The 25,625-nt window shown below is 37.8% G+C and overlaps 1 protein-coding gene across 6 annotated transcripts in view; it reads right to left on the bottom strand.

Annotated features, from left to right (window-relative positions):
* Positions 1–15,063, bottom strand: part of cep350 (centrosomal protein 350) — a 42,428-nt gene extending 27,365 nt beyond the window's left edge. For 5 of the 6 annotated variants that reach the window (XM_079827660.1, XM_079827664.1, XM_079827661.1 and 2 more), the window contains exons 1-10: positions 14,928–15,063; positions 13,929–14,019; positions 11,378–11,474; positions 11,255–11,298; positions 10,911–11,025; positions 10,189–10,345; positions 8,748–9,307; positions 8,390–8,503; positions 6,070–6,192; positions 3,072–3,188 (exon numbers count right to left, since the gene is read on the bottom strand). In XM_079827660.1, the coding sequence (XP_079683786.1) occupies positions 3,072–3,188; positions 6,070–6,192; positions 8,390–8,503; positions 8,748–9,307; positions 10,189–10,345; positions 10,911–11,025; positions 11,255–11,298; positions 11,378–11,462 (1,315 nt within the window). In that variant the 5' untranslated portion in view covers positions 11,463–11,474; positions 13,929–14,019; positions 14,928–15,063. The remainder of the gene's footprint in view (positions 1–3,071; positions 3,189–6,069; positions 6,193–8,389; positions 8,504–8,747; positions 9,308–10,188; positions 10,346–10,910; positions 11,026–11,254; positions 11,299–11,377; positions 11,475–13,928; positions 14,020–14,927) is intronic. The other variant, XM_079827663.1, reaches the window with a different exon arrangement.
* Between the last annotated feature and the right edge of the window lie 10,562 nt (positions 15,064–25,625).

The following is a 25,625-nucleotide window of genomic DNA, read 5'->3' as shown; positions in this document are numbered from 1 at the left end:
TTTCCGTCAACATACATTACAAGCAAATATTTTCTAAAAACGAATAAACATTGTTGATAACAAAATAACTGAATGATTATTCAAATAGGTGAGCATTACGCTATTGTATGTTGACACAAAAATACTTCTGAGGTGACATCAACTGAATTACGCGATGACACACTCTGAAACACATCTAACGTTACAATGACAATAACTATTATTACTTACGGAGTTATTAACGCACAGAAATACCACACAAGGAAAAACAGACTTTTGAGGAATAAACAAGCCAGGAAAACTCCGTATAACTCTGTTACTGGACGCAGCTGAGATGAAAACTCTCTGCACATGCACCAGACAAGTCTGAACAAGTTGACGCGCACATGCGCGAGGCAGAGAATTTTGTACAGTGCCATCGAGTGAAACGCAAAAGGCGAAGCTTGAATTTACGGGTATGTCCCTCTTTGGCTAATGTACTTTCAAGATGGAGGGGCAACATGGCGACCACCGTTAGATCCCATTACCTTATGTATTTTCAATGGCATATTATAAACTTACGAGAATACTTTATTACTTGAAAGAAGTAAATATACATTAATGAGCACATATAATTTTCAAAGAACTAAGTGTTTTTAGCTAAGAATAGACTAAAAAAGTTACACAGTGTAGCTTTAAGCTAGATTCTGTGGGATTTCCTTCCTTAATGGCCGTCATCAATAGCAACGCATAACACATAAATAATAATAATTTGTCGTAAATATATTCTCTAATATTATCACTGTAAATATATTCCCAAGCAATATTCTCATCAGTGTTCTATCAGACACATTTAAATCTAGCATATTTTGAGTTAGAGCCCAAACAGTATCCTAGTGAAATAATGCATATCCATATTTCCATATGATTTGACAGTTTATTTTATTAAATATCAAAATGTGTGCATCATACCTGACACCTAGATGAGCACTTTACAGTCTTTTTATGACTGTCATTCTCTTCAAATGCTATTGAAGTTTGAAACGTGTATAACGTTACCAATGTTGTATGTAACTTTAGAGACGGTCCCTAAATTCGCCTGCGTTATGCCAGTCATATCAGATGGTTCTGCTGTGTTTTTTTTAAACCATTTTCGCTGCTGAAATAGAACAAAAACAGTCATCCACTGTATGATGAATGAATCTCCTGCGTAAAGCTCACGTTTATCTCTGCTTTGAGTGCAGATTTCAGCGTGAGAGAGCGGCGCGCGCTCTGAACAAAACTCCGCTAATCTGAACGCCTCTGATTATGAGATATTGCATTCATAAACTCAATATAAACACGTGTAAGTGCTTATAATGCGCAACGCGATTATAACAGATGGCTTTTGAGAAGACTATTATAAGTTCAACAGCCAGAGTGGCTAGTGTGCAGCCGAAATAACGTTACACTCGCAAATGGCGGTTGTTAATGTCAAGCCCTGATTATTATCCCTTAAATGTCACCCTAGTCTTGTCTGAATTTGTTCGTTCGCTTCACGTTATTATTTCCCAGACGTAGGTTTGGTATTGAGGTCAAAGTCCACTTGCCTTGCGTTCGTAGTTTTGAAGTGTTTTCCCTATTACAGCGACTTTCTTCTGGCATGTTTGCAGACAGGGTGACCATCTTAGATTAAGTTTCCCTCAGGACTTTTGTAAAAGCCAAAATATGACCACGCCTCAGATTTGGTCCTTTTAGAGTCTGAACAATCCCCCGAGTGCTGTCACTGCCTTCTGCCACTTCTTCTCATTCAGAAAACAGCGCTGCGTCTGCGCCAGACTGACGCTGACTGGACAAGATTTACCGCGAGTTTTCACAACCGTGATAATCACACGCGGTTTTAATCATAATAAAATTTTATACGATATTACTAACCGTCACTAAATTTTATCGTGGTTTATCGTGAAACCGGTAATCGTTTCATCCCTACGTGCAAGTCAATCCGCATCCAAAAATTCTGAAAATGCTCCTCCCCTCTACATTGGTAGGCCTTTTTTGATGACGTCTGTTTGACGGCTTGGGCTTCGACACCGACATGCCATCATTAAACACGCCCATCCAACTGACAGTCTGCTGCCCGCGAGCTAATAAACAAAGATGGCGAGGAGGTGCGTTTTCTGAATGAAACGCCTACGTTTCTATATCCAATCAGGTCACAGGGAGGAAAAAACAAACCACGCCCTCTGTTCTGCTCATTTAGTATTCCGTTTCTCTCGGAAATACGTCAAATCACTGAAATAAAGTCGGTTGCAACTTCCAGTTCACTGGGACTTTAATACGTTTTGTGGAAACCATTTATTTATTCCAAAGAATATTTAATTGAAACAGATTTTTTGTGTAACATTACAAACGTCTTTACTGTTACTTTTGTAAATTCAGCTTCTTTGACTTTCTGCCAAATCTGCAGACAAGGTAGATATTTTTTTAGACTTGCCAAATGTCAGAAATGCACAGTGCTTAAATACAATAACAATTCAAATACGTCTCCTGTTTTAATCAATATTTTTTTTTTTTTAAAGCCACCCAAACAGAATTTGCGCCACATGCACTGTATTTATGTCTGAACTGGAAAAACATCCTCTTCAGCGGATGCTAGCATATAATGTTTAAATCAATATAGCATTGAGCATTTCCGTCTCTGCAGTCCAATAAATCAGTACTGGAGTGGCTGTATAAAGTCTGGGTCCAGCCCTGCGTGTGTGGAGGGCAACAGCACAGTGGAAGGAATCAGTTTCGGCTTGTGCAGTGAGTCAGAAACACCCAGTCGAACCTTATTAATTATGGTCACTGGGCAGCAAAGTTTACCAATGCAGGGAGGCTGTCTGAATCTTTATTTATTAATAGACCTGACACTTGGAGCACTAACACTTTGCAACAATGTGGTATTTAATAACTGTTGGCATTTAAAACACCACATGCATTTGGTTGGGGATCCAAAATATGAGAAGCCAGAAACCAGGTAGCTTGTGACATTTAAGGATAAATGAATACAGATATTTTAAATGATTTGGTTGAGCTCTAAACTGTCGGCATGGTGATGGGAGCGGAGCCTGGCAGATATCTCATCCACTCACCTGTTCTCATCCGTGTCTCTGAGGACTGCGCCCCGGGCTCTCTGTGTAACCGTGGAGCCGGCCCCAGCATCATCTTCACCAGCTTTTGCCCATCTCGCCATGATGACGTGCTGATCGCTATGGAGACAGGTTACGCAGATGCCTTGAGACTACAGTTGTTCCCATAATTAATTTGTACTTTTTTTTTAAACAGGTGTGATTAAGGCAGAGAGGAAAGTATGACAAAAGTAACTAATAATAAAGAGATAGAATGGCTGCTCTGAATCACATTCACAGATATTTAATTAAAACAAACCTCCTGGTAAAAATTATCTTTCTCCAGAGAAAAAAAACCCACTCTCAATTTAATGTAACACAGATAGCAATTTGACAGTATTTACTTTAAAAAATGAGACTGGTCTTACTGTGCATGATATTATAAATACAAATGGTATCAAGATAAAAGATATAATATATTTCTCAGCCTCTAAAACAGGACTTCTATGTTGACGTAATCAACGGCACATGAAAAGGGAACAATATTAACCAATATCAATGCCCATATTTCACAATCCAATCAAATCCAGGAGAATAAAATCAAAACACCACCCTATATTATTTCCCAGAGAATATAATATCATTTTGAATCCTGCCACCTCAGAATTGTACCAAATACAGTTTAGAAAAGGCCAAATATAACTGCTGACGAAAAAAGACTGCATGCTTTAAATTCCCTAAATTATAGTTATCATATCATAGCTTTCATAAGTCATGCATAGAGCATGCATAATTTATAGCCATTACCATTACATAATTTGATGCCCCATCAACCTGTGAATGACTCAAGAGGACTCCAACTCCTGCAAGGACTTCAGATGACGCAAACTCTGAATCAACACGCACCAATGCTACATTTTTCTACATATCCTAATCATTTGTTAACATGTATTCATCAATTCAATGAGCTCATCGTTTCTGCCTTAAATTAATACATCGTTAGCTAACTTAGCTAATGCGCTTTAGATTTTGTACATTTCTGAAATACATTACTTGGACACTTTCATCTCTGATAACAGATCACTCTAAATTGTAATTTAACTGTTCTCATCAAACCTTTTTTTGACAGTAGGAGCCCTAAAAGTGAAAACTGACAGTTGACACTAATGTCTGCATGCAGTCCCCCTTGCTGCAATGTTGAAAATTCAATGTGTTCTTGAATTGTGTTTGGCATTGCACTCCAAAACATTTCAGAATGCAACACATAAAATCTAGTTTGTATAACTAGAAGAACGCCTTCTGGGTTGTGTTAAACTAAAGTTGGGGCGCACACAGTACATCTTTTGCCATTGTACGAGCTTGCATGCTCGTATGGTTGCGGCTCGCATTGTGAAATGAATTACGAGCCGAGCACGTTACGAGTACCTCCCGATAATTTTCAAACATTCAAAAATTCAGGGAGTCGGCTCAATTTTGACCAGTGTACAGGATGTCCCCTATTGCCAAATTATTAAAAACCAGGTCACAAAGGCTAGATCTATGAATATTATAATAGCGCAGTGGCTGCAACCCTAGAAACTGAAGGTCGCCTCGAATCGATCGCCCCCAGGTGGTTGGTCCCAGTATAGCTCATAGCCCCCGCCCCTCCTTGTATTCTAATGGACACGAGACAAACTTAACATTTTAGGCAGCTTTTATCACGCTGATTTAATTTCAAGTGTTCGCTTTTTAAATAAGTTTAGTTAGTGCTATTTGATGCTATAAAAACGGGGGGTGTGACGCCATGATTGGCAGCTGAGATTTACTTTTTTCGGGAGGAGATTGGAGCTTTAGCTTTAATATCTACATCTCCATAACTGTTTATTTCTCACCGACATAATGATTTGTTCTGCATCTGCGAGAGTGTGGGCGAGCTTTTGATATTGCGCTAAATTTCCTGCTCTCTTCTGCGCAGAATCGGCCCCAAATCTGCGCAAGATATCAGCGCCATTTTCGGATCTCCGGGGGCTTCACTTTTCTTCAGCGGAAGCAAATGAAGGCGCGTCGTCCATATTTTTTTTCCGGTCTATGATTTACATCTCACAATTGCGAGTTATACACTCAGAATTGCGTGATATAAATATTTCGCAATTCTGACTTTTTTTTCTAGCAATTGCAAGTTTATAACTCGCAATTCTGACTTTTCTCAGAAATGTGATATATAAACTCGCAATTGCGAGTTATAAAGTCCAATTCTGAGGGGGGGGGGTACTTTTTTCTCAGAATTGCGAGTTTCTCTTACAAATCTGACTTTCTTGCAATGCTCATGTGATTGCCGCCAGCTCACCGCGCAGTACAGTTGTGCCATGTCGCGATTACCCGGTTAACTTCCTGGTAACGTGCAATTGCGCACAACCTCCTGAGTGTCCAAACTCGCTCAGTGCACGTCTACCTTAAGAGAGACACCGTCAGAAGAACTAGAAGACTTCAGAAAGCTATTTCTGAAGTTAGGGGTGCACAGGGTAAACTAGTGGAGGGCAGAAGGAGGAGTCAGATTTCACTTTTCTATCCTGTCAGACAAGAGTGACACCTCTCCAGCTGTCAACGAGGCCACAACGGCTTGAGCTGGGACGCCAAGCATTTCTGCGTCACAGCACAGCAATCCTGTTAATCTGCATGCTACACATTCTAGAAATTTCTGTGGGGATAAGAGACTTAGCTTGTGCTTGCAGACAGACATTAACACAAGCCTGTTCCCAAGAAAGCCCCGCAGAGAACAGGGTACAGTGACACTGGCAGGTCAAGAGAGGCTCACACAAGGCTGCCAGCACAGTGTGTGGGCATGTATGCATGTTGAGTGGAACATTTGCACATTTTCAGTGCAGATTGTGATCTTCATATGCAAAACTACAATTAAGCACTATTATAAGTGCATTCAGATGTTGAATTTCAATATCATTTGCTTAAATAAGCTACAGTTGTTTGCTTGAGAGACACACAAGAGTGCGCAAAAGACAGTAAGAAAGTAAAAGAGAATTCAGACCTGGTTTAACATTTGAGTCTGGTGCAGAGGAAGATCTGTGTACTTTCCTAACAGGCTTAGATGGTTTCTTCTCTTTTACCCTCTCTCGCTCTCCAGGCCTCTGCTTTGGCTTTGTGCTCTCTGCTGTGAAAGACAGAGTTCATCACTGTTTATCAGGGTTATTATTGTTACCTAAAACTATAGAAAACATGCTAACGGAAATGAAGCCGAAATTAAATAAAACAAATATTAGAAGAAAAACTTTAGAAAATTAAAGAAGAATAAAATTAAAAAAAATGGTGCCTTGGCAGCTTTAGTTGAAGCACTAAAATCACTAACTGAAAAAATAAATTAAACCTAAAGTAATAAAAAAAAAAAAAAAAAAAAAACTAAGATAAATGAAAAAAGCACATAACAAAATTACAAAAAATTAAACTAAAATTAAAAAAGACAACTGAGAGCATAAAATTGAAGCCAACTCAAAATATTAATAAAACTACAATGGTTTAAATAATACTAAAATAACACTGCTGTTCATACGCTATACTCACAACCATGCACATACTACCCACTGATCTATAATAGAGAATATACAACGTTCAGGCATAACATTATGACCTAATATTGTGTTTGTCCCCCTTTTGCTGCCAAAACAGCCCTGACCCATTGAGGCATGGACTCCACTAGACCCATGAAAGGGGAGCTGTGGTATCTGGCACCATGATATTAGCAGCAGATCCTTTAAGTCCTGTAAGTTGCGAGGTGGGGAATGGTTTGTTCAGCACATCCCACAGATGCTTGATTCGATTGAGATCTGGGGAATTTGGAGGCCACGTCAACACCTCAAACCTCATTCCTGAACCATTTTTGCTTTGTGGCAGAGCACATTATGCTGCTGAAAGAGGCCGCAGCCACTAAGAATACCGTTTCCATGAATGGGTGTACATGGTCTGCAACAATGCTTAGGTAGGTGGTACGTGTCAAAGTAACATCCACATGGATGGCAGGACCATCACAATTTGGCCCTTGTCAAACTCGCTCAAATCCTTACGTTTGCCCATTTTTCTTGCTTCTAACACATTAACTTTGAGGACAAAATGTTCACTTGCTGCCTAATATATCCCACCCACTAATAGGTGCCGTAATGAAGAGATAATCAGTGTTATTTACTTCCCCTGTCATAATGTTATGCCTGAGAAGTGATATCACAACTGCCCACATTTACACAACTATTCAGTATTCAGCCATTTGTCCCCTAAAGTAGCAAACAAAATTATTTAAAAACAATAATGATTTAGAGTATTTTTACAATATAAAATTAATTAAATTAATATCAAACTGATATAATGGACTTTCAACTGGCCATCAAGTGTCCTGAAAACTGTCATTACGTTCATTTCACATCTCGCAGGTATAAGAACATTAAGACAGATGTTTGATTCATTCCCATGAATAAGTTTAAACTGCATGTTTAAAGTCAATACAAAACAAGAGGGTGGAAAATTGACCTAAAACCTAAAAAAAAATAATACCTAATTCCATTTTTTGTGATATAAGAATTTTTATATAAATGATTAAATAACTAAAATGGACTGTCAGGGGGAAAATGCTACAAATTTGTACCATATGGCATCTTTAAAGACAGCAACTCAAATCTATTGCATGCCAACGGGGAATACGCTGCATTGTTATGCATACTATAATGAGCTTGCTCCATAATGCTATTTTAAGGAATTGTGGAGCAAACTGATGCAATCCTTCCAAATAACCTTGAAGAAAACTCCTAAGAACAGTCAGAGCTGACATGAAAACTTGTAACTATGGCTATGGCAGTACGCCTGGAAACTCTGAGCCAATTAGGAGCATGCGAGTCAGCATCGAAGAGCGGTTTGGATTAAACATGCTTTTTTGACCATACTGCAATCCAGTAGAAACACGTGAATTTTGTGAGTTGTTTCAGCTGCATTCAGTAGCAGTTAAAATGATGCTGTCCTAATTCCTGTTCATTACTCTAGCTTCCTGACTCAGAGGGCTTGCAATGAGCAGTAAAACACATTTGAGCTCAGTCACATCAAATGGATGAACATTTTAATTCCAAATAAATAAATAAATGCCCCTTTCACCACACTGCTATTAGGCTGAAATAAAGCATAATATATATAAATATATCACGAGTGATTAAGATGACAACCAGTGATGGGTTTATCATCAAGATACTGTAACATTTTTATGGGTGCCTCAATTATACCGCTTTGCTCTAGAAGTATTGCCAAGATTTTACAGTAATTTTCCATTTGTTAAACATTAGTTATACGAAATATAATAAAACACCTATGTATACCTGTGAGCTGTTGCGTCAGGTCTTTGTATATTTCCCTGCTTAAGTTCTGGAAGTCATCCTCTGCCCACACTTTTCCATCAGACGTGCGAATCTTAGTCTCAACGGTGTTGAAGCCTAGAAATTGAGAAAACACAGAAGTGAGCCTCTTCTCACTCAACAACCTCATAAAACATTTAGCTGATGCTTTTACCTTAAGTATCTTAGAAAACACCTATTACTGGGACTGTACTCCTAAAGCAACCTGAGGTTAAGTGCCTCACTCAAGGGGACAGTCCTTATGGGGTCTCTGAACTTAGTAACACTCACTACCTCTAGTCCAACACAAGGGAGTCATCTTTTCTCTCTGTAGTCCGCTTACCTTTATAAATAGGTGCAGGAGGGGCTGGGGCCACTTTCCGAACTTTAGCAGTAGGTACTGTGGTACTGTGTGCTGCTGCCTCAAAACCCACAGGTTGCTCCAGGTATCCCAGCAGCTTGTTTCTGTCCTCCGTCTCTTCCAGATGTTCCCTCTGTCGGCGGATTCTCTCTTTCAGCTTCTCCAGCTTTTCATCAGGTTGCCGTCGTCGCAGGTTCTCCAACCGTTGTGAGGATGCAATTGAACCTGGGCTGGACCTCAGGGACATCTGGGATGTCTCAGCCTGTAAGTGTGTTCTGGGCTTGACTTCTGACCCTAGTGTTGCTTGGTCGGGCTGGAAAATGGCATTGAGAGCAGACATATCGTTGAGGTAGCGTACAGATGTGCTGTCTACAGCAGAGGAGCATTGGCTGTCCAGGTCTGCAGTCTGCATGTCTCGGGTGTCACGATGATAGACCAGCTGGCTTAAAGCAAAGTCAGGCTGAGTGATGTCCACTTCTGTCGGTAAGGAATGCGGTTCTGGTTCAGAGTGGGTCTGGGACATTGGCAGCGGAGATGCTTCCCTTTAAAAGAAAGACATGATTCAGTTTAAACTGAGATCATGAGAAGATTTTCTAGAAGTCATGTATAGAACAAACTCAACTGGCAACAGAAAAAGCAGGCCTGTAAATGGAAGTATCAACTACATGTGTGCTGAAGTTATTGAAGCAGAAATGGTGGTTCCTTGTTCAAATGTCTTATTTGAGGATTAAATAGCAAACTTAACCTACAGGCACACAACCTGCACTCGTTGACCTCTGCATACACCATAGCCTGCTCTGAACTTTATTCCATAAACATTCGAACATAATCACTCAGAAATTCTGTAAGCAAATAATGAAACAATTACAGAAAAAATTTCCTTTAACATTTTTTTCAAAATTAATGTTGAAGTGTGTAATTTCCCCCCATTCTAAACTACTTCTATGGACACTTTTCATACTTTCACAGGGTTCTCAGAAGCCGAAGTCGTCATAGTTGTGTAAACTTCTACAGTGGTGAACGGGAGATGACAAATATAATTTCTGCATTCCCATTTGCTCCAATAGCAAAAGAAAAAATCCACGATAGTGTCGAAAGACTGATTAGATTGGTCAGAAGAGAAAGAGATGTCAAATTTGCTGTCACTCCCTCAGCTGTTGCATTAGAAACACCATCGCAGTAGCATTGATTTGTGCTATTTTACTTTGGAATTAAAGTATAGCATTATAAATGTATATTAAATAAAAAAAAAGAAAAATGACTAGACTTGCAATGTTGATAACTGTGGAAATGCATCATGACAGTCTGTGAAAAGGGTCCATTCCAGCTGCAGCCAATGTGCAACATCAAAAATCATTTTTATCAGTTCTGTTTGGGATTACAAACTTCAGCTTTAACACATTAATTACTTCGCAGCTTTTACCTGAATGAAGCGAGTGGTTCTCTGAACTCCACGCCGCTGGGTTTCCTGGCATTACTGTCCAGAGTGCTGTTCCTCAAGGGACTGCGGGAACTTTTGTCTGGACTGCGTCGACTCAGTCTTCTGGATTTGGACCCACTTTCCTCCGAATGATGACCATCTGTAGTAAATACATAGAAGGCTAAATAATATGTATATATAAATGTGTATATATTATATAGATTTGTATTTGTGCTAATATTTTATATTATATATATATAAATCAAATATTTTATTAACAAAAAGCTAAAATAATAATGCCACGTCAGTTTTTGCAGTTGTAACGTCATCGGTTATGCTCAAAATACAAACACCACGACTACTGTAGTCTGATTCACACATGACTCACGAGAGTCAATTCTTTTGATGAATCACTCAAAACTCAGAGCTGTTACTAAATTAATATATAAATCACTGAATTTCAAGCCTTTACTTTTAGTCATATATGACTCAAAATAAATCAAAAACAGTGCAGAAAAAGCAAAGCTAATTTTAGTAAAAAAATGGCTTTCAAAATTAACAAAATTATGACCACATATTAATTAAAAACAAACAAACAAAAATATACCATTCCACAAAACATACATACTCATACAAGTACAATAATATGTATAAGATGACATTAAAAACACCTAAATAAGGGATGTATAATATTCTGTATGTGTTACTGTATGTGTCTGTCTCACCTCTGCGGCTTATTTTCCGACCGCCACTCACAGATGCTTTCTTTGTGTCTAGCACTGAGTCCAGAAGCACTCCAGTGCCTGGTGCTGCCTCCAGACGATTCTCAATGTGTCGCAACTGAGACAAGACCACAATTAGCCATTGAGTCAACAGATCTCTGCACTCATGAGGATAATGCTACAGATAGTAAATAACCGAATCTTACTTTTTGATTTCTTTATGAACAGAACAGCTAATTATAATTGCACTTACTGAATCACAAATGACAATGTCTATGTAACAACAGGTATCTGTTTTGGCATCATAAGTAGGCCAGAACCTAAAACAGGGGTTAAGAAATACTCACGGCAGCTTTGGTCTGATTTAGACTATTCCAGGCTTGAGATATCTCTGTTGAGAGATAAACATTCACATAATTAATCAAACAAGCATGCTCATGATAATGTTCAAAATATAGAGTTGGACAAACCTCTCCTGTTGTCTTGCCCAGCAAGGGCAGGCTGGGAAGGGACAGAGGCTGGCGGCCCCGCCTCACTTCGCAAGCGACTCCACATCGCTATGCCAACCTAAGAGGAAAGGGGAAACACAGGCAAACAATGTGAGAGAAGCAATTATCTTGTCAACATCCGCTGTCAAACAATGTTTTCTTTGGCAATGGCTTATTGCTTAAAACACATGACTTCATTCCCAGTACTCTTTGTGATAAAGGAGGCTTTCAATTTGGCCAAACCACAAGTAACTGATTGTTACTATGACAGATTGATCAAAGCATATCACTTTTAGTTTCCATGTCTCACCCAGACGCCTCAGTTGTTTCATCAAGGGTTAAAGCAGTGGTGTACAATTTGTAAGATTGCCTAAAGCCAGGACATATGACGGTCTCAGAGATTTTCAAGTCAGCTGAATCACCCGGTTTTCCTCCAAGCGCTACCCTTATAACATGGTGTCCCTATCCCCAGAGCAAACAGATTCAATGGTCTATTCTAGAGTTAAAAAAACTGTTTTGAGCAGACTATCTAAAGCACCGTGACAAACGCACAGAGTATTCCAAAGGGACACTGAAATCACTCCCTCTGCTCAGAACCTTGAATTATACAGTATTAAATAAAGCATACATAAGACATCTCAGAAGCCTACATGCATATTTCATTGAGTGAATTTCAGACACATGCTGGAAAACAGAGGTGAAGAGTCATTTAAACACGCTCGACCACTTCTCCAACAGCAGTGAATGAGGTAACGGAGATACCAAATGTGTCTGGAATGAGGAAAACGACTAAACTTTAGTCCGCACAAAACTCTAAATTCATATTGTGACCTTATTGTGAACAATTCTTCTGTGCATACATTTCATTTGAATTTTTTTTTAAACTCATATTGTTTAACTAAAATATCATAACTGGACCTTTCAGTGAGCACCACTTCACATCATCATCTTAAATTCTACATATCTCATGTCGTTAACTTCGTTTGCATGTTTGTTAAAGTCGCAATAACACATAAGTAGCAATAAGCCTTTTCTTTTGCATAGTTTTTGCACATCCCAGTGAAACAGACTATTGAAAAATGTAAGGGACTTCGCTCTATCCATCAGGTGTTGAATGAATGGAGGCAGATTGACTGAATGTGTGCAGTTGATTATAAGAAATGGGCAGGGATTAATCAGACTAGATTGAAGAAGTCCGAAATACGTCACCATGTTGTTTCAATGGAGATTGTGTTAAAAATTCAGATTACAAATGAATAGCTCAAGTATTCATTTGAGAGGGAAAAAAACAACAAATATATGCACAGATTAATCCTTTACAATATCAATAACAAGACCAATGCTCTACATTTGGAAAATAAATAAAGAGGTCAATTTCATTTCATGCTGACTTTAAATATTTTTGGCTAATCTCATGCTTTTGGCTACCAATAAGAAATACTTTCAGATTTGTTGAAAGCAGCAGTTCACCCAAAAATTGTGCCATTATTTACTCACCCTCGTGTTGTTCCAAATCTGACTTTTTTTGTTACATAGATTGAAAATTCATAAAGACATGAGGGAGATGTTAGACAGAAAGTTATAGGTTGACAGCCTCTGCCACCATTTTACTTGCATTTTATCTTTCTTTCTTAAAATGAAAATGACAGTTAACTGAGAATGCCTCAAATCTCCTTTTGTGTTCAAGGGAAAAATGCCAGCCACAACACTGAGGAAATACAACGTTTTCTATTTTTGGGTGACTGCATTTGGCACAATAATACAATTCTACAGAATTCATCATGAAGAAAAAATGTTTGCAGATTCTGTGTGGGTCTGCCCATAACAAACACACAACCAAGTGATTAATTTAGGCCTGTGTAATGACACTCTACTGTCAACTGGCAAAGCTAGATGCACAATTAAACCATTTCCAATTATAAAGACAATTCTGTGTGTGTGAGGTTGCCAGGGACTGAGATGAAAAATGAGGCAACTTGAAACACTCACCTGTTAATAAAAGAGATTTAGATTTTAAGTACAAATAGAACAAGTACTTGAACAACATGCTTTGGACTGGAAATACTGAAAGAAACAACACGATCTGATTCCTTTTGAACTAATCAACACGTTAAAATGAACAAAATAAGCACTGCAAAAGAATCAAAGCTTTACTCGCCTCAAAGTCCAACTGCCAAGAAAAGCACAAAAAAAAAATTTGATTTACCCATAAAAGACCCTACCTTTTCTCATCCATTTGCTTTCTATTCAGCTACTCATAAAAATAAAACACTTCTCATTTTTTTCTGAAAATGTGTAATAAAAACACAATTACCAGACAAAGAATATTCTCTTCCTGATTCAATTTCATATCACAATTTGGGAATTGAAACCTTATCTAACCTTGTGTACACAGCACTCGGCAGTTATGAGATTATGGTTTCATTTAATAACTGCTCACATTTAAACAAATGATGAAAAATACTAATTAAGAAGACTTAAGAGAAGGATGGACATGTATGACATGTATAACATATAATGGACCAGGACTCACTTTCCAGCAGCTTTATTCAGAGAGACATAAGTCCACCTTGTCTTCTGGACAGCTGGACACATCGGAGAGCTGGCGATTCTGTCACCTCTACCTGCACCCAAACCCAGTGGGGAAAAAAAGGGAATTTGACAGCAAAAACTCAACGTCTTGAGGTATTAAACTACAGTCCATAAATCATTATACAAATCTAACTGACAGCACTCATCTTATGTTCACAGCTCTAGTTAGATGCTGGAATCAACACAACTAATTACTGAAATTAATGGCCCTCCCAATAACTACTCATAAGCATTACTCTGAGGCTGAATTAAAAAGAAAGGGAAACAACATGACAGATCAGCAGCATCAGCTGGGAGATCAGCTGACATCGCATACAAAATCAGGATAAAATCTCAAGCGGAAGGTTCTGAAGAACTCCCAAAGTATCCGATCGCATTAATACATATATTCAACATTGCTTGGGCTAAGCTAAAAAAAAACACAAACATAACTTAAGTAGACAAAAATGATAAGAAAATAAAGAGCATAAATTACAGCTGAAGAGCAACATAAGCATTACATAGACGTTTATATTAATACGGAATCAGAACTGCATTACTCTAGCAAACAAAACAAATATATATATAACGTTATATGTGAGTCAATACATTTATATGATATAACGGGTATATAAACAAATACAGTTTACGTATAAGTTAAGTGTCAATCACACAAATACAACTTCATGTGAAATACCTTACCGAGACGAAATCCAACAGCGAACTAAATCAACCAACTTAGACGTCTGCTTGAAACAATAATGATGTATCTCAGAGAGTTTCGCAATATTAAAACGAAAATTATCGCCTATGTTTTTAAATTCTCTGACGAAAGTTATTGCTAACAGCTGCTGCTAACCGGCTAAACCATTAAAGCTCGCTAACAAACTTTTTTGCGTTTCTGGGATCAGGTTGTCTTTCGTTACGCGTTCAGGTCAGAATGTGATTGGTTAATACTTACCTAAAAGTTTATTGTACCTGCTACCCGCCTTTCGGTGTATGTTTCCCGGCTTTAATGATAAGTTAGGACGGCCGTTGGCTAGATTTGACGGTCCGCCATTATCCAAACAACTGTTCCAGGAAGTTCACGTCTGAGTGAAACTCGCGATACTTCCGTAAAGAACGTGCGTTCATTTCTTGGTCGTGTTTGACATCTAGTGTTCAGCTAATGGAATTACAACAAAATATAATTTTACTTTGATCCTTGTGACATGGCATGAGTTCAGCAAGGTCAACACTGGCCCTGACATGTCAACTGTCACATAAATGTAAAATAAATTGTTTATAACAATAAATAGTAATAATCTCTACTCTGTTGCTGGCCCTTATATATGTTTGGAGTCTGAATAGTGATGTGTAAAGGTAATTTTGAGAGTGTAAAGCACTTAGGTTGTTGTTTTTAAATGTTTTAAATAGAAATAAATGTTGATTGAATAAATATTTTTTATTGTTGATGTCATTAGGCCTAAGAGTTGTTGAGGTAAACAGTAAATTCAATGATTGAATGGGATTGCAAACTTATGTATATAAAAAATATTAAAATACAAAAAATGTCATTATTGTTGTTATTTTGCCTATTAATATTGACTGTATATTATGAAATGTATAGCCTACACTACACCAGTTACAGCAGGAACTGCTTACTGTCAGTGTTTGTGGAGGGTGAGGAGCACAGTTGGTCTTGCCTTTTAGCCTTTAGCAAAGAGCAGGTTTTTCGCAAGACTGAGCGTTTGTGTGTTTTCTTTAGCTTCACGTTTGCCCAGAGCAGGAGGTGGATCCTTGAAATCAAAGGATAGACGCCTAACCAATACAATTGGTTTATCATTTCTTTCTCCAATAAAACCCGTTAAAAAACACATAACCACACTGTAAAAAATTATGCAGGAGGGAGTTAAATACAAACCCTAGCTAGCCCCATTCAGAATGCACTGTTAGAAATAGAGAGTTGATGGTAGCCATTGACTTCCAAGTATTTTTTTCCCCCTTATACTATGAGTCAATGTCAAGTCAAGTCAAGTCAACTTTATTTATATAGCGCTTTTAGCCAATGCAGATTGTTCAAAGCAGCTTTACAGTGTTAAACAGGAAAATAATGCAACAAAATTGTATTCAGCCGTATAGCCATTCTGTAGAAAACGGTTATGTCATCAGTTCATTTCAATTATCATACAGTGACAGTGTGGGCTTTAGATCAGTAATTTAGTTTATATGGTTAATTTAGTTTAATAATTAGATTTATTTGGATATTTAGTTAAAAAATGTAGTGTCCCCAACTGAGCAAGCCATGCCAGAGGCAACAGTGGCAAGGAAACCAAAACCCCATCAGGTGACCTAATGGAGAAAAATAAACCTTGGGAGAAACCAGGCTCAGTCGGGGTGCCAGTTCTCCTCTGGCCAATTAACAAGCAGCGTATGATTATTATTCTGGCAACTTTACAGGTCAGAGGTCATAATAGATCGGAATATTCAAAGGATCGGAGGCAACACGCCGGAGACAGGTTTATTGAGGATGCCGTGAGGATGCGGTAGTCAATGGCTATACCGTCAACTGTTTGATTGCCTCTATTCTTTAAAATATCTTCTTTTGCGTTCAACAGAACAAAGAAACTCCAGGTTTTGAACAAAATAAGGGTGAGTAAATGAGTAACATTTGGGGGAATTATCTAATTAATAAATTACTGTGTCCTGTGTCTGGCAATTTTTAGGTCAATTTAACCATCTCTGAATAGGCCTAATGTTCAATTATTCCTATTGACATATTATAATAATAATAATTCAGTTTTCTGCTAATTATAGAGTTATTATTACTCAATTTTTATAAGCAAGATGTGTAATGTATTGAGAAATATTTGGTGTATTTGCCTAGTTTCGTTTATCATAGCTGTTAAATTTAGGTAGGCCACTCTTTACTCAAAAATATAGGATGAGATCTACCCAAACAAATTGAGTGCAAATTGTTACCTCACTTTTATTGATTAGATTCTATGGGTTTGTTTTTACAGTGAATAACGAGGACCAGACAGAAACATTTCATATGTTCAGCTTCTGCCTCAAACAATGCAAGGAAGATTTAAAAACTACGGAAAAAGCAAAACTACCAATTTTCAGCATATTTCACCCAAGGTGGATCACAGGCATAATTATAATGAATCACTTAAATGGCATAAAGGAGAGGTAAATCAAATATCAAGCAAAATTGTTGAGCAACAGAAAACATTAGATAAAAACTATTTAAATTACAGATAGCATATCTTTTGCACTCTGAGTCATTGAATTTACATAAAATAACAGATATTTTGACAAAATCAAGAAAAAACGAGGACAAAATTGTTCAATATAGCCTACATGAAAAAAGCTCATTCTGATCAACTGCATTTCCATATTGACATAAAAAAAACAAAAAAACTGAGCAATAACTCAACCATAGACAGATTGATGGTCTACTACAATTGGTTAGAAATTTCTTTCTCTAATAAAACCATTAAACAAGCCATGCATTTGTAGCCTAATAATGCATGCATGGAATTTCACGCGCCACTTACCCAAAACTAATATTTCCAGATTAGGAAGTCCTCTTATATCCCTAAATAAACCGAGCTTCTGACCATCATTATGTTAAAACCATAATGTGAAATATTTAATAATTTATGTTTCCTAATTACCGAGACAGTTACTCTCGGCCCCCCTCTGGTGATCTAACCTGTCGTACTCAGTTTGAAACTGGGTATTTGTGTTCAGCACCCGCAATCTCTCCCGTACATTAACCATTTTAGTGCTGTAGCCTATCAGAGAACGCGCGCGAGAGAGAAAGAGAGATGTACTTACTCGCTTAACAGAAACATGTTTTTAGAATAGGCGCTCGGCAGAAATGGACAAACGCCATTCAGTCGCAAGTGAATGTGAGGAACAGTAAAGGAAACTCTGCGTTGCGCTATTGCGGTGATGGAGCTCAGACTCAGAGCACTTGTAGCTGCGCTCCGTTTATCTGATGCTGGTAAGCTTATGTTTTTATTCACGGTCATTATCGTATAGAGGTATTATATTGATGTGTGTAACATTGCCAGTCACTCAAAATGTACAATTGCAGTTCTTACAGAGGTTCTACTGGACGTGTAATTTGCATTAGAATGTCGTTAACTTATTTTAGTGTTTTGATAAAATTATTTTGGATACATTTTTAGTTGTTTGTTTGCCATTTTTGTTCATTTTAGTGACTCGACGTGATTTGCTTTGTTGAATCATTCATCAAATCAAGATAGTCAAGAAAATCATTAATCTTATTGGCAGGGATGTCAGTCGTAGCATATATTTAATGCACCTCCATACGAGTCCATTCCTCTTTGCTTCATTAACGATTCTTTTAGCTGGTCACTTTCTATAATAGCCTATATTTAAAAAAAGAAGGGACATTCTTCTTGCATAGCTCTTGAAGCCTGTGATGAGATTAACTGATAGGCTAAGTAATACTGTTTTAAACAGAAAATATAACACATTAGGTAGCCTCTATAGACCTAGCTATTTAATAAATACAGAAGGTTTGACTTTTTAAATAACCTTTCACAGACTTTTGACCATATGACTAGGCTATATTGAATTACAACACTAAACAAACAAAAATGTAGGCTGATGTTTCTGAAAATACATGCAATGCATTTAAACAATATTTTTTGGACAAGGTTTTGGCTGTTAGGCAAACCATTACACAAGTTTCTACTGTTGCCATGCCTTCTAGTGCGGCGCAATGTGTGCTAGAGAACTTTGATGCAGTTACTCTTGTGGACCTTAAAAAAGCTGTCCACGAGTTGAAGTCTACCACCTGCCCTCTAGACACTGTTCCCGCGAAGATTATGAAGGAGGCTGTTGACATCATAGGTCCCTGCCTTGTCCCCTTCATAAACAGCTGTCTTAGTTTGGGTACTGTTCCTGCTGCTCTTAAACACGCCATTGTTAGACCGCTGCTCAAGAAATCCAACCTTGATCCTTCCATACTGTCCAACTTCCGCCCTATTTCTCACCTGTCATTTCTGTCTAAGTTGATGGAGAAGCTTGTTTTCGCCCAGCTCCAGGCTCACCTTCAACTGCACGTCATTGGTGATACATTTCAGTCCGGTTTCAGGTCTAGACATAGCACCGAATCAGCCTTACTGAGGGTCCATAATGACATTCTTGGAGCCCTTGATTGTAAAAGCTCCGTGGTTCTGGTGTTACTGGACCTTACCGCTGCATTTGACACCGTGGATCATGCCATCCTCATCTCTCGTCTTCAACAAGTTGCTGGTCTGCAGGGTGCGGTGCTAAATTGGTTCTCCTCATACCTCACTAACAGAACTTTCTCAGTAATGCTTAATGACTTGTCCTCCTCGGTTGCCCCTATGTCATCTGGTGTGCCTCAAGGTTCCATTCTCGGTCCTGTTTTGTTCTCACTTTATATGCTGCCACTTGGTCAACTCATCTCTAATCACAGCGTTCAATTTCATTTCTATGCCGACGACCTCCAGATCTATCTCCCTGTGATTCTGAGTAACCGTTCTGCACTGGACCCTCTCCATAATTGTCTTCAGGACGTCAAACAGTGGCTTTCCCAGAATTTCCTTCATTTGAATGAAGAAAAGACTGAGTACATCCTGTTCAGCCCGGACTCATCCAGCAGTTCTTTTAATTTTAATTTTGGTCCTCTAACACCTCAGTTTGCTCCCACTATACGTAACCTGGGTGTTATTTTTGACCAAAGCTTGCAGTACGATAAACAGATTGGTGCAGTTGTGAGGGCGAGCTTTTACCAGCTAAGGCTACTCAGTAAGGTCAAATCATTCTTGTCCCAAGCTGACCTTGAAAAAGCAATTCATGCCTTCATCAGCTCGAGGATAGATTACTGCAATGCCCTCTACGCTGGACTAAATCTTTCACTCCTCAGTCGGCTTCAACTGGTACAAAACGCGGCAGCACGTCTTCTCTCCAACACCTCCAAACGTTCACACATCACCCCTGTCCTCCGCTCGCTTCACTGGCTACCGGTGCGGCTTAGGGTGGAGTATAAGGTCCTGCTGTTCGTGTTCAAGGCCATTTATGGTCTGGCCCCGGCCTACATCGCCGAATTAGTAACGGTCTACCAGCAAGCCAGAACTCTCCGCTCCTCTAAATATACCTCTCTGGTTATTCCAAAGTTCAAGTACAAAAAGTTTGGAGGCCGGTCATTTGCCGTCCTGGGACCTAAGCTGTGGAACGCACTTCCAGCACACTTACGAAGCATCACTGTGCTGAGTGGTTTTAAATCACAGTTGAAAACACATTTATTCATACAAGCTTTTAACACGTAGCCTCTGACTGGACTGCTATTTTATGTATATTAATGTTGTTACATTATGTTGTCTAATGATGTTTTTCTGGAAAGCGCCTTGTGCTCCTTTTGGTTGTTGTAAGGCGCTATATAAATAAAACTTGATTGATTGATTGATAGGCTACATAGTTCATTCATATTTCTTTTTAATATAAAACTAGGCCTACAAAAAATCACCTCATATGTTTTCAGCAACCAGTCAGTAACACCACATTTAAATGTCAATTTAAATGCCTAGCTACAACATATCCCTGTTCGATTCGAATCGTGCTACATTACGAAAGCAATTAGCCTACTTATGGCTCAGTAAGAAAATAATTCATTTGTGAAGAATCGGCTAAATTAAAAGTCAAATCATCAAGGTAATTCATTCTTCCTTGAATGGGATTCGCGCAATTCGAGTCACTAAAAAGAACCGCTCACAAAAGTAATTTTGTTCGAGAGTTGGACTGTCAGCGTTGTATATTTTTGATTCACTAAAAAGAACCGACTCAGACGAGTCATTCGTTCTGAAATCAGTAGAGTAGCTGTAGTGCTGGAAACGCTGACTGCATCCGAAAGTTGAAAATGCAGTTTACAAAGGTAGGAAGAATGGAATATTTACGAAACATCCTCTCTCTACTGACCATTTTAAAGACACTAATGCATTTATCGTTGCCGATATCCGGTATGCGGATAAATAAAAATGGCGTCTGATATAAGAAGTAAATAAATTCGTAGGCCTATATGTCCATAAAATATTAACTCATTGTTCTTTATCGTTCCATTTCGCCTTTCGCTTTACTGTTGGTTTCGATAGTAGCTTCTGGTATGCTAGGCATGTGAAGGTATCAAATCTTCATTGCAATTGCTAAAGCTTTTGTCACGGTATTATGACAATATTGAAATAAGTTGCAAAAAAAGAGTTGTCATAATATAACAGGTTTAATAACTTTTTCTTATTACAAAAATAACATTGAACATATAAATACAATTATGAAATACATCAGAAAAATTATAAAGAAAACAAATGTCAGCGCTAAATAATTATAAAGATCAATAGATATCACTTTACAATAAGGTCTCATCATATAATGTTAGTTAAAGTTCACCTAACAATTTAAATTCTGTCATCATTTACATAATTTATCTTTCTTGCTGAACACAAAGGAAGATATTTGGAAGAATGTTTGTAACCAAGCAGATCTCGGCAGCCATTGACTACCATAGTATTATTTCCCACCATGGTGTCAATGGCTGCCGAGATCTGCTTGGTTACAACATTCTTCCAAATACCTTCATTTGTGTTCAGCACAAGAAAGAAATTCATACAGGTTTGGAACAACTTGAGGTTGAGTAAATGATGACAGAATTTTAATTTTTGGGTAAACTTTCCCTTTAATGCATTAACTAACATTAACAATGAGCAATAGCTTTATGCTTGTTACAGAAGTTATCATTCTTTGTTAACATTAGTTAAAATGCAACTGGTCATTGTTAGTTCATGTCAGCTCAAGTCCATTAAATAATACAGTTACAACTTTGGATTTGAATAATGTATTATTAAATGTTGAAATTAGCATTAACTAAGATTAATTATGCTTTAGAAGTATTTTCATTGTCTGTTTATGTTAATGAAGTCTACCGTAAAGTGTTACCGAACATTAATAAAGAATCATAACATTATCAGTCAATGTCTAGGGCATGTTGTAGTCCAGATGTAAATATAAAAAGTTTTAAGTTTGAAAATAAATAGCTTATTAAGTTTTTAAGTATTTGACGCTGTGATGAACACCATTGCTAATACAAAAATCTGAATGGCTGTTTGAAACATTTAGCACAGTTGCTTTGACTGCATTTCTAGGACATTTCAGCACGTCGCTTTCACTCGTTCCGAAAAAAACCAATAGTTTGTAATAAATAATTATTAATGTAAAGTGTGACCGAACAATAAAGAATCAAAACATTTTCAAACAATAACTTATAGGCCTAGTCCAGATTCAAATGTAAAAATGTTTAACTTTGAAAAAAAGTCTTTAAGCATTATTGGTGCTGCGATGAACGTCATTGCGAATAAAAAAATCTGAATTGCTGTTTAAAACACTGTTTAAAACACCGTTCAGAAATAGAAAGTAGTGCAGCTTTTTTGTTTATGAGGTTACCGGGGTAATGGCTGCATGTCTGCGGTTCCATCAGCGCCATCTGCTGTCAGAGAGTGAATGTGCATTTTCTTTCAGCGCATCTCCTTCACTTGTTCCGCCATGCGCTTCTCATCCGCGTTGGGCTATGCCTCTTCAGCGGTATTGTGCATTTTAACCAGTTGATGGGAAAAGTATTCTTAAAATGCATTCAAAAATCAGAATAATTCGTAATAAATAATTATTCACTGTATTTTAAAGTATGTGTAATAATAACAATATCGTGCATGTTCATTAACATGATATATCTAGTTACCGTATACCTGCACATGTCTAATGCACTTTAAAAGAATAAGAGCCACACCTGTCACTGACCACAGTTCAGTCAATGTTCATTTCCAGATAACATGAGCAAGGGCCTCTCAATGCACATTGATTCTTGGTCGGGGAACGAGGTGTTAGTCAATACAGGTTCTCTGTTGCAAAGTAGATAACAGACATCCCCATTTATAGAGTCAGCAGCACCCCAGGCGGTGCTGTCGATGTCTAGGTGCATTATGTAGTGCTGCTCGGAAAACTACAGAATTGCCACATCACTCATTAATTGTACTGACAAATGGCTTCCCCCATTCAGTTATCACTGCATTATTTATTACTTAAACCGTTACTGGAAAAAATTATGTAATATATTGCAATGCATCTGAATAGCAATTCAATTCTCTTTTTAATTTGAACAATGATTATGGCAGTAGACCAGTGGTTTTTAGCCTTTACAGACCAGAAAAAAAAGTTTCATTGGTAACACAATATAGTGATTTTCACTAGCACTGGGTATTGACACACATTTCATGATGTAATTCGATTCGATTTCAATTCATAAGCTTTCAATACAATTCCAAATAGAATTTAGTTTGCCAATTTTTCTCAAGGGGAAAATAATCTTTTTCACCCAATGCTGTAAACTATAGGAACCCTGTCCGTTGGTACATTACTATAATATTACAAATTAAAATGAACAACTGATTTGCATGCAAACATTTAAATTGCACAAAAGGCAGTTTTTAAAAAATAATAATAACTTTTTCTAATGACGTCACAATTATGTTTCTACTCCAATTCATTTTTTTAATATAGCCTAAACATTTTCAATGGGGGATATCATAGAAACGTGAGTTTTTTATGATTATTATTTATTTTAGATTTTAGTTTTACTAAGAAAAGTTAAACATTTAATAGGCCTGTCACGATCATGAATTTTGTGCAGCAGACTAATTGTCATACAAATAATTGCAAGTAACAATTTAGTTTTTTTTTTGTATCACTTACAGTTTGGAATTGTATATAATATTATAATAAAATAGGCCAAATGCTTCACTTGAATGCTCTGAAAAAAAAAAAATATATATATATATATATATATATATATATATAATATAATATAATATTTTGCCTGTATAAAATGCAGTCTGATTAAAACCTTTATTTTGTATGAGAGAAAGACCTTTGGTTATCTTTTTGTACTTCACAACTGTTTTTTTTTATGTTCTTTGACAAAGTGCGATTTAAATGTGTGGTTATCTCAAATAATTAGTAATAATAACCACCACCAGATAATCGCGTCAGGCCAAACACTAAATAAAACTGTTATCTACAAAGACGGCTCAGGGTGCCAGCAGTTTCAGCATCGTTGTCTGGGTTTGTCTCTTTTCTGCTTTGATTTTCATGAAAGCTGCCTGTGAAGTCACCGGATCTCCGTATGCCTGGAACTTGTCGGTCTAAAGTGCTGAGTTAAAGAGGCGTGCACCAGACATGCAAAAGGCTCATGCCATTTATCCTATTTGCTGTGTTTGCACGTGTATACACCACAGTACACTAGTGCTTTGATCCAGATTGCCTAGTGCACAGAGTATGAAGCAATGTGAATTGCTCTCTTATTCGTGTATGTAGCGGATTCTTTGTTTGTTGTCATGGAGACGAGGGTTGAAATTCAAGTTCATTGTTGTGTTTCACTTAAGTTTTAATTAAGGATTTTTGCATTTGATCCCTCAGAATTTGACTTTTGTCTGTTCTTCATGTGACTGTGAAGGCATGACCTTGTTGACAACAACTTTTGCGTGACCTCAGAGATGTTGTTAAGGCACGTTGCTAGACTTAATTAATATCCCACAGGAGCATCTGTTATTTATTATGAAAAAAATCAAGCAAAAAACCCAATTAAAATGAGGTGGTCTTCCAAAGGTATTTTGCTGTTGGTGCTCTAAAGAAGATATTTAATGTGACAAAAAATGAGAGAGAACAATATATTTGATTTAGAGGACAAAATTAGGCTGAACACTGTACAGTACCCGTCACTTAGACATAAGGGACATATTTTAACGATCTGAAGCGCATGGCGCAGGTGCACTTAGGGCATGTCCGAATCCACTTTTGCTAGTTTAACGACGGAATAAATGGTCGGTGCACCAGGCGGCAGGCCAAAAGGGTTGTACGTCGTCTCTCAATGAGTCATGGGTGTGTTTTGGGCGTAACGTGCAATAAACCAATCAGAGTCTCATCTCCCATTCCCTTTAAAAGCCAGTTGCGCTTGCACCATGGTGGATTCACTATTTACATGGCGGAATTTGCAGGCGGAAAGCCTGAACGCTTCTCCAGAGAGGAATCCTTTTATTTTTAATATTTAAATGTTTGTATGCTGCTGCGCGTCCCTGTGTGTGTATTAAGAAGAATGTTGTGTACACGCCTATAGGTGCATATTACTAATGCGCCCTTTAAATAACACAAAAAAATACTGCGTTTTTGTTGGTCAATGGCGCAGTCGTTTTCAGTTGCCTCAAAATAGCAACGCACCAACAATACGCATGAACCAAGCCTGCAGCACTCCTGTAAATAATTGAAGCCTAACCGCCTCGATCGCCCCCAGGTGGTTGGTCCCAGTATAGCTCATAACCACCGCCCCTCCGTGGATTCTAATAGACGCGATACAAACTAAACAATCAAATTACACTTCATATAATTTTCCCCCAAAGTTGGTTTCTGTCATTTTAGGCAGTTTTTATCACAATGATTTAATTTCAAGTGTTCGTTTTTTAAATAAGTTTAGTTTTAGTTAGTTATTTGATGCTACAAAAACGGGGGTGTGACATCATGATTGACAGCTGAGATTGAGCGCTTCTCTGAGTGAAGTTGTCACTGAGGCACTAACTGA

Source organism: Gobio gobio, assembly GCF_949357685.1.
Source record: "Gobio gobio genome assembly, chromosome: 10".
Classification (NCBI taxonomy): Eukaryota; Metazoa; Chordata; class Actinopteri; order Cypriniformes; family Gobionidae; genus Gobio; species Gobio gobio.
This window is presented reverse-complemented; position numbering and strand designations above follow the sequence as displayed.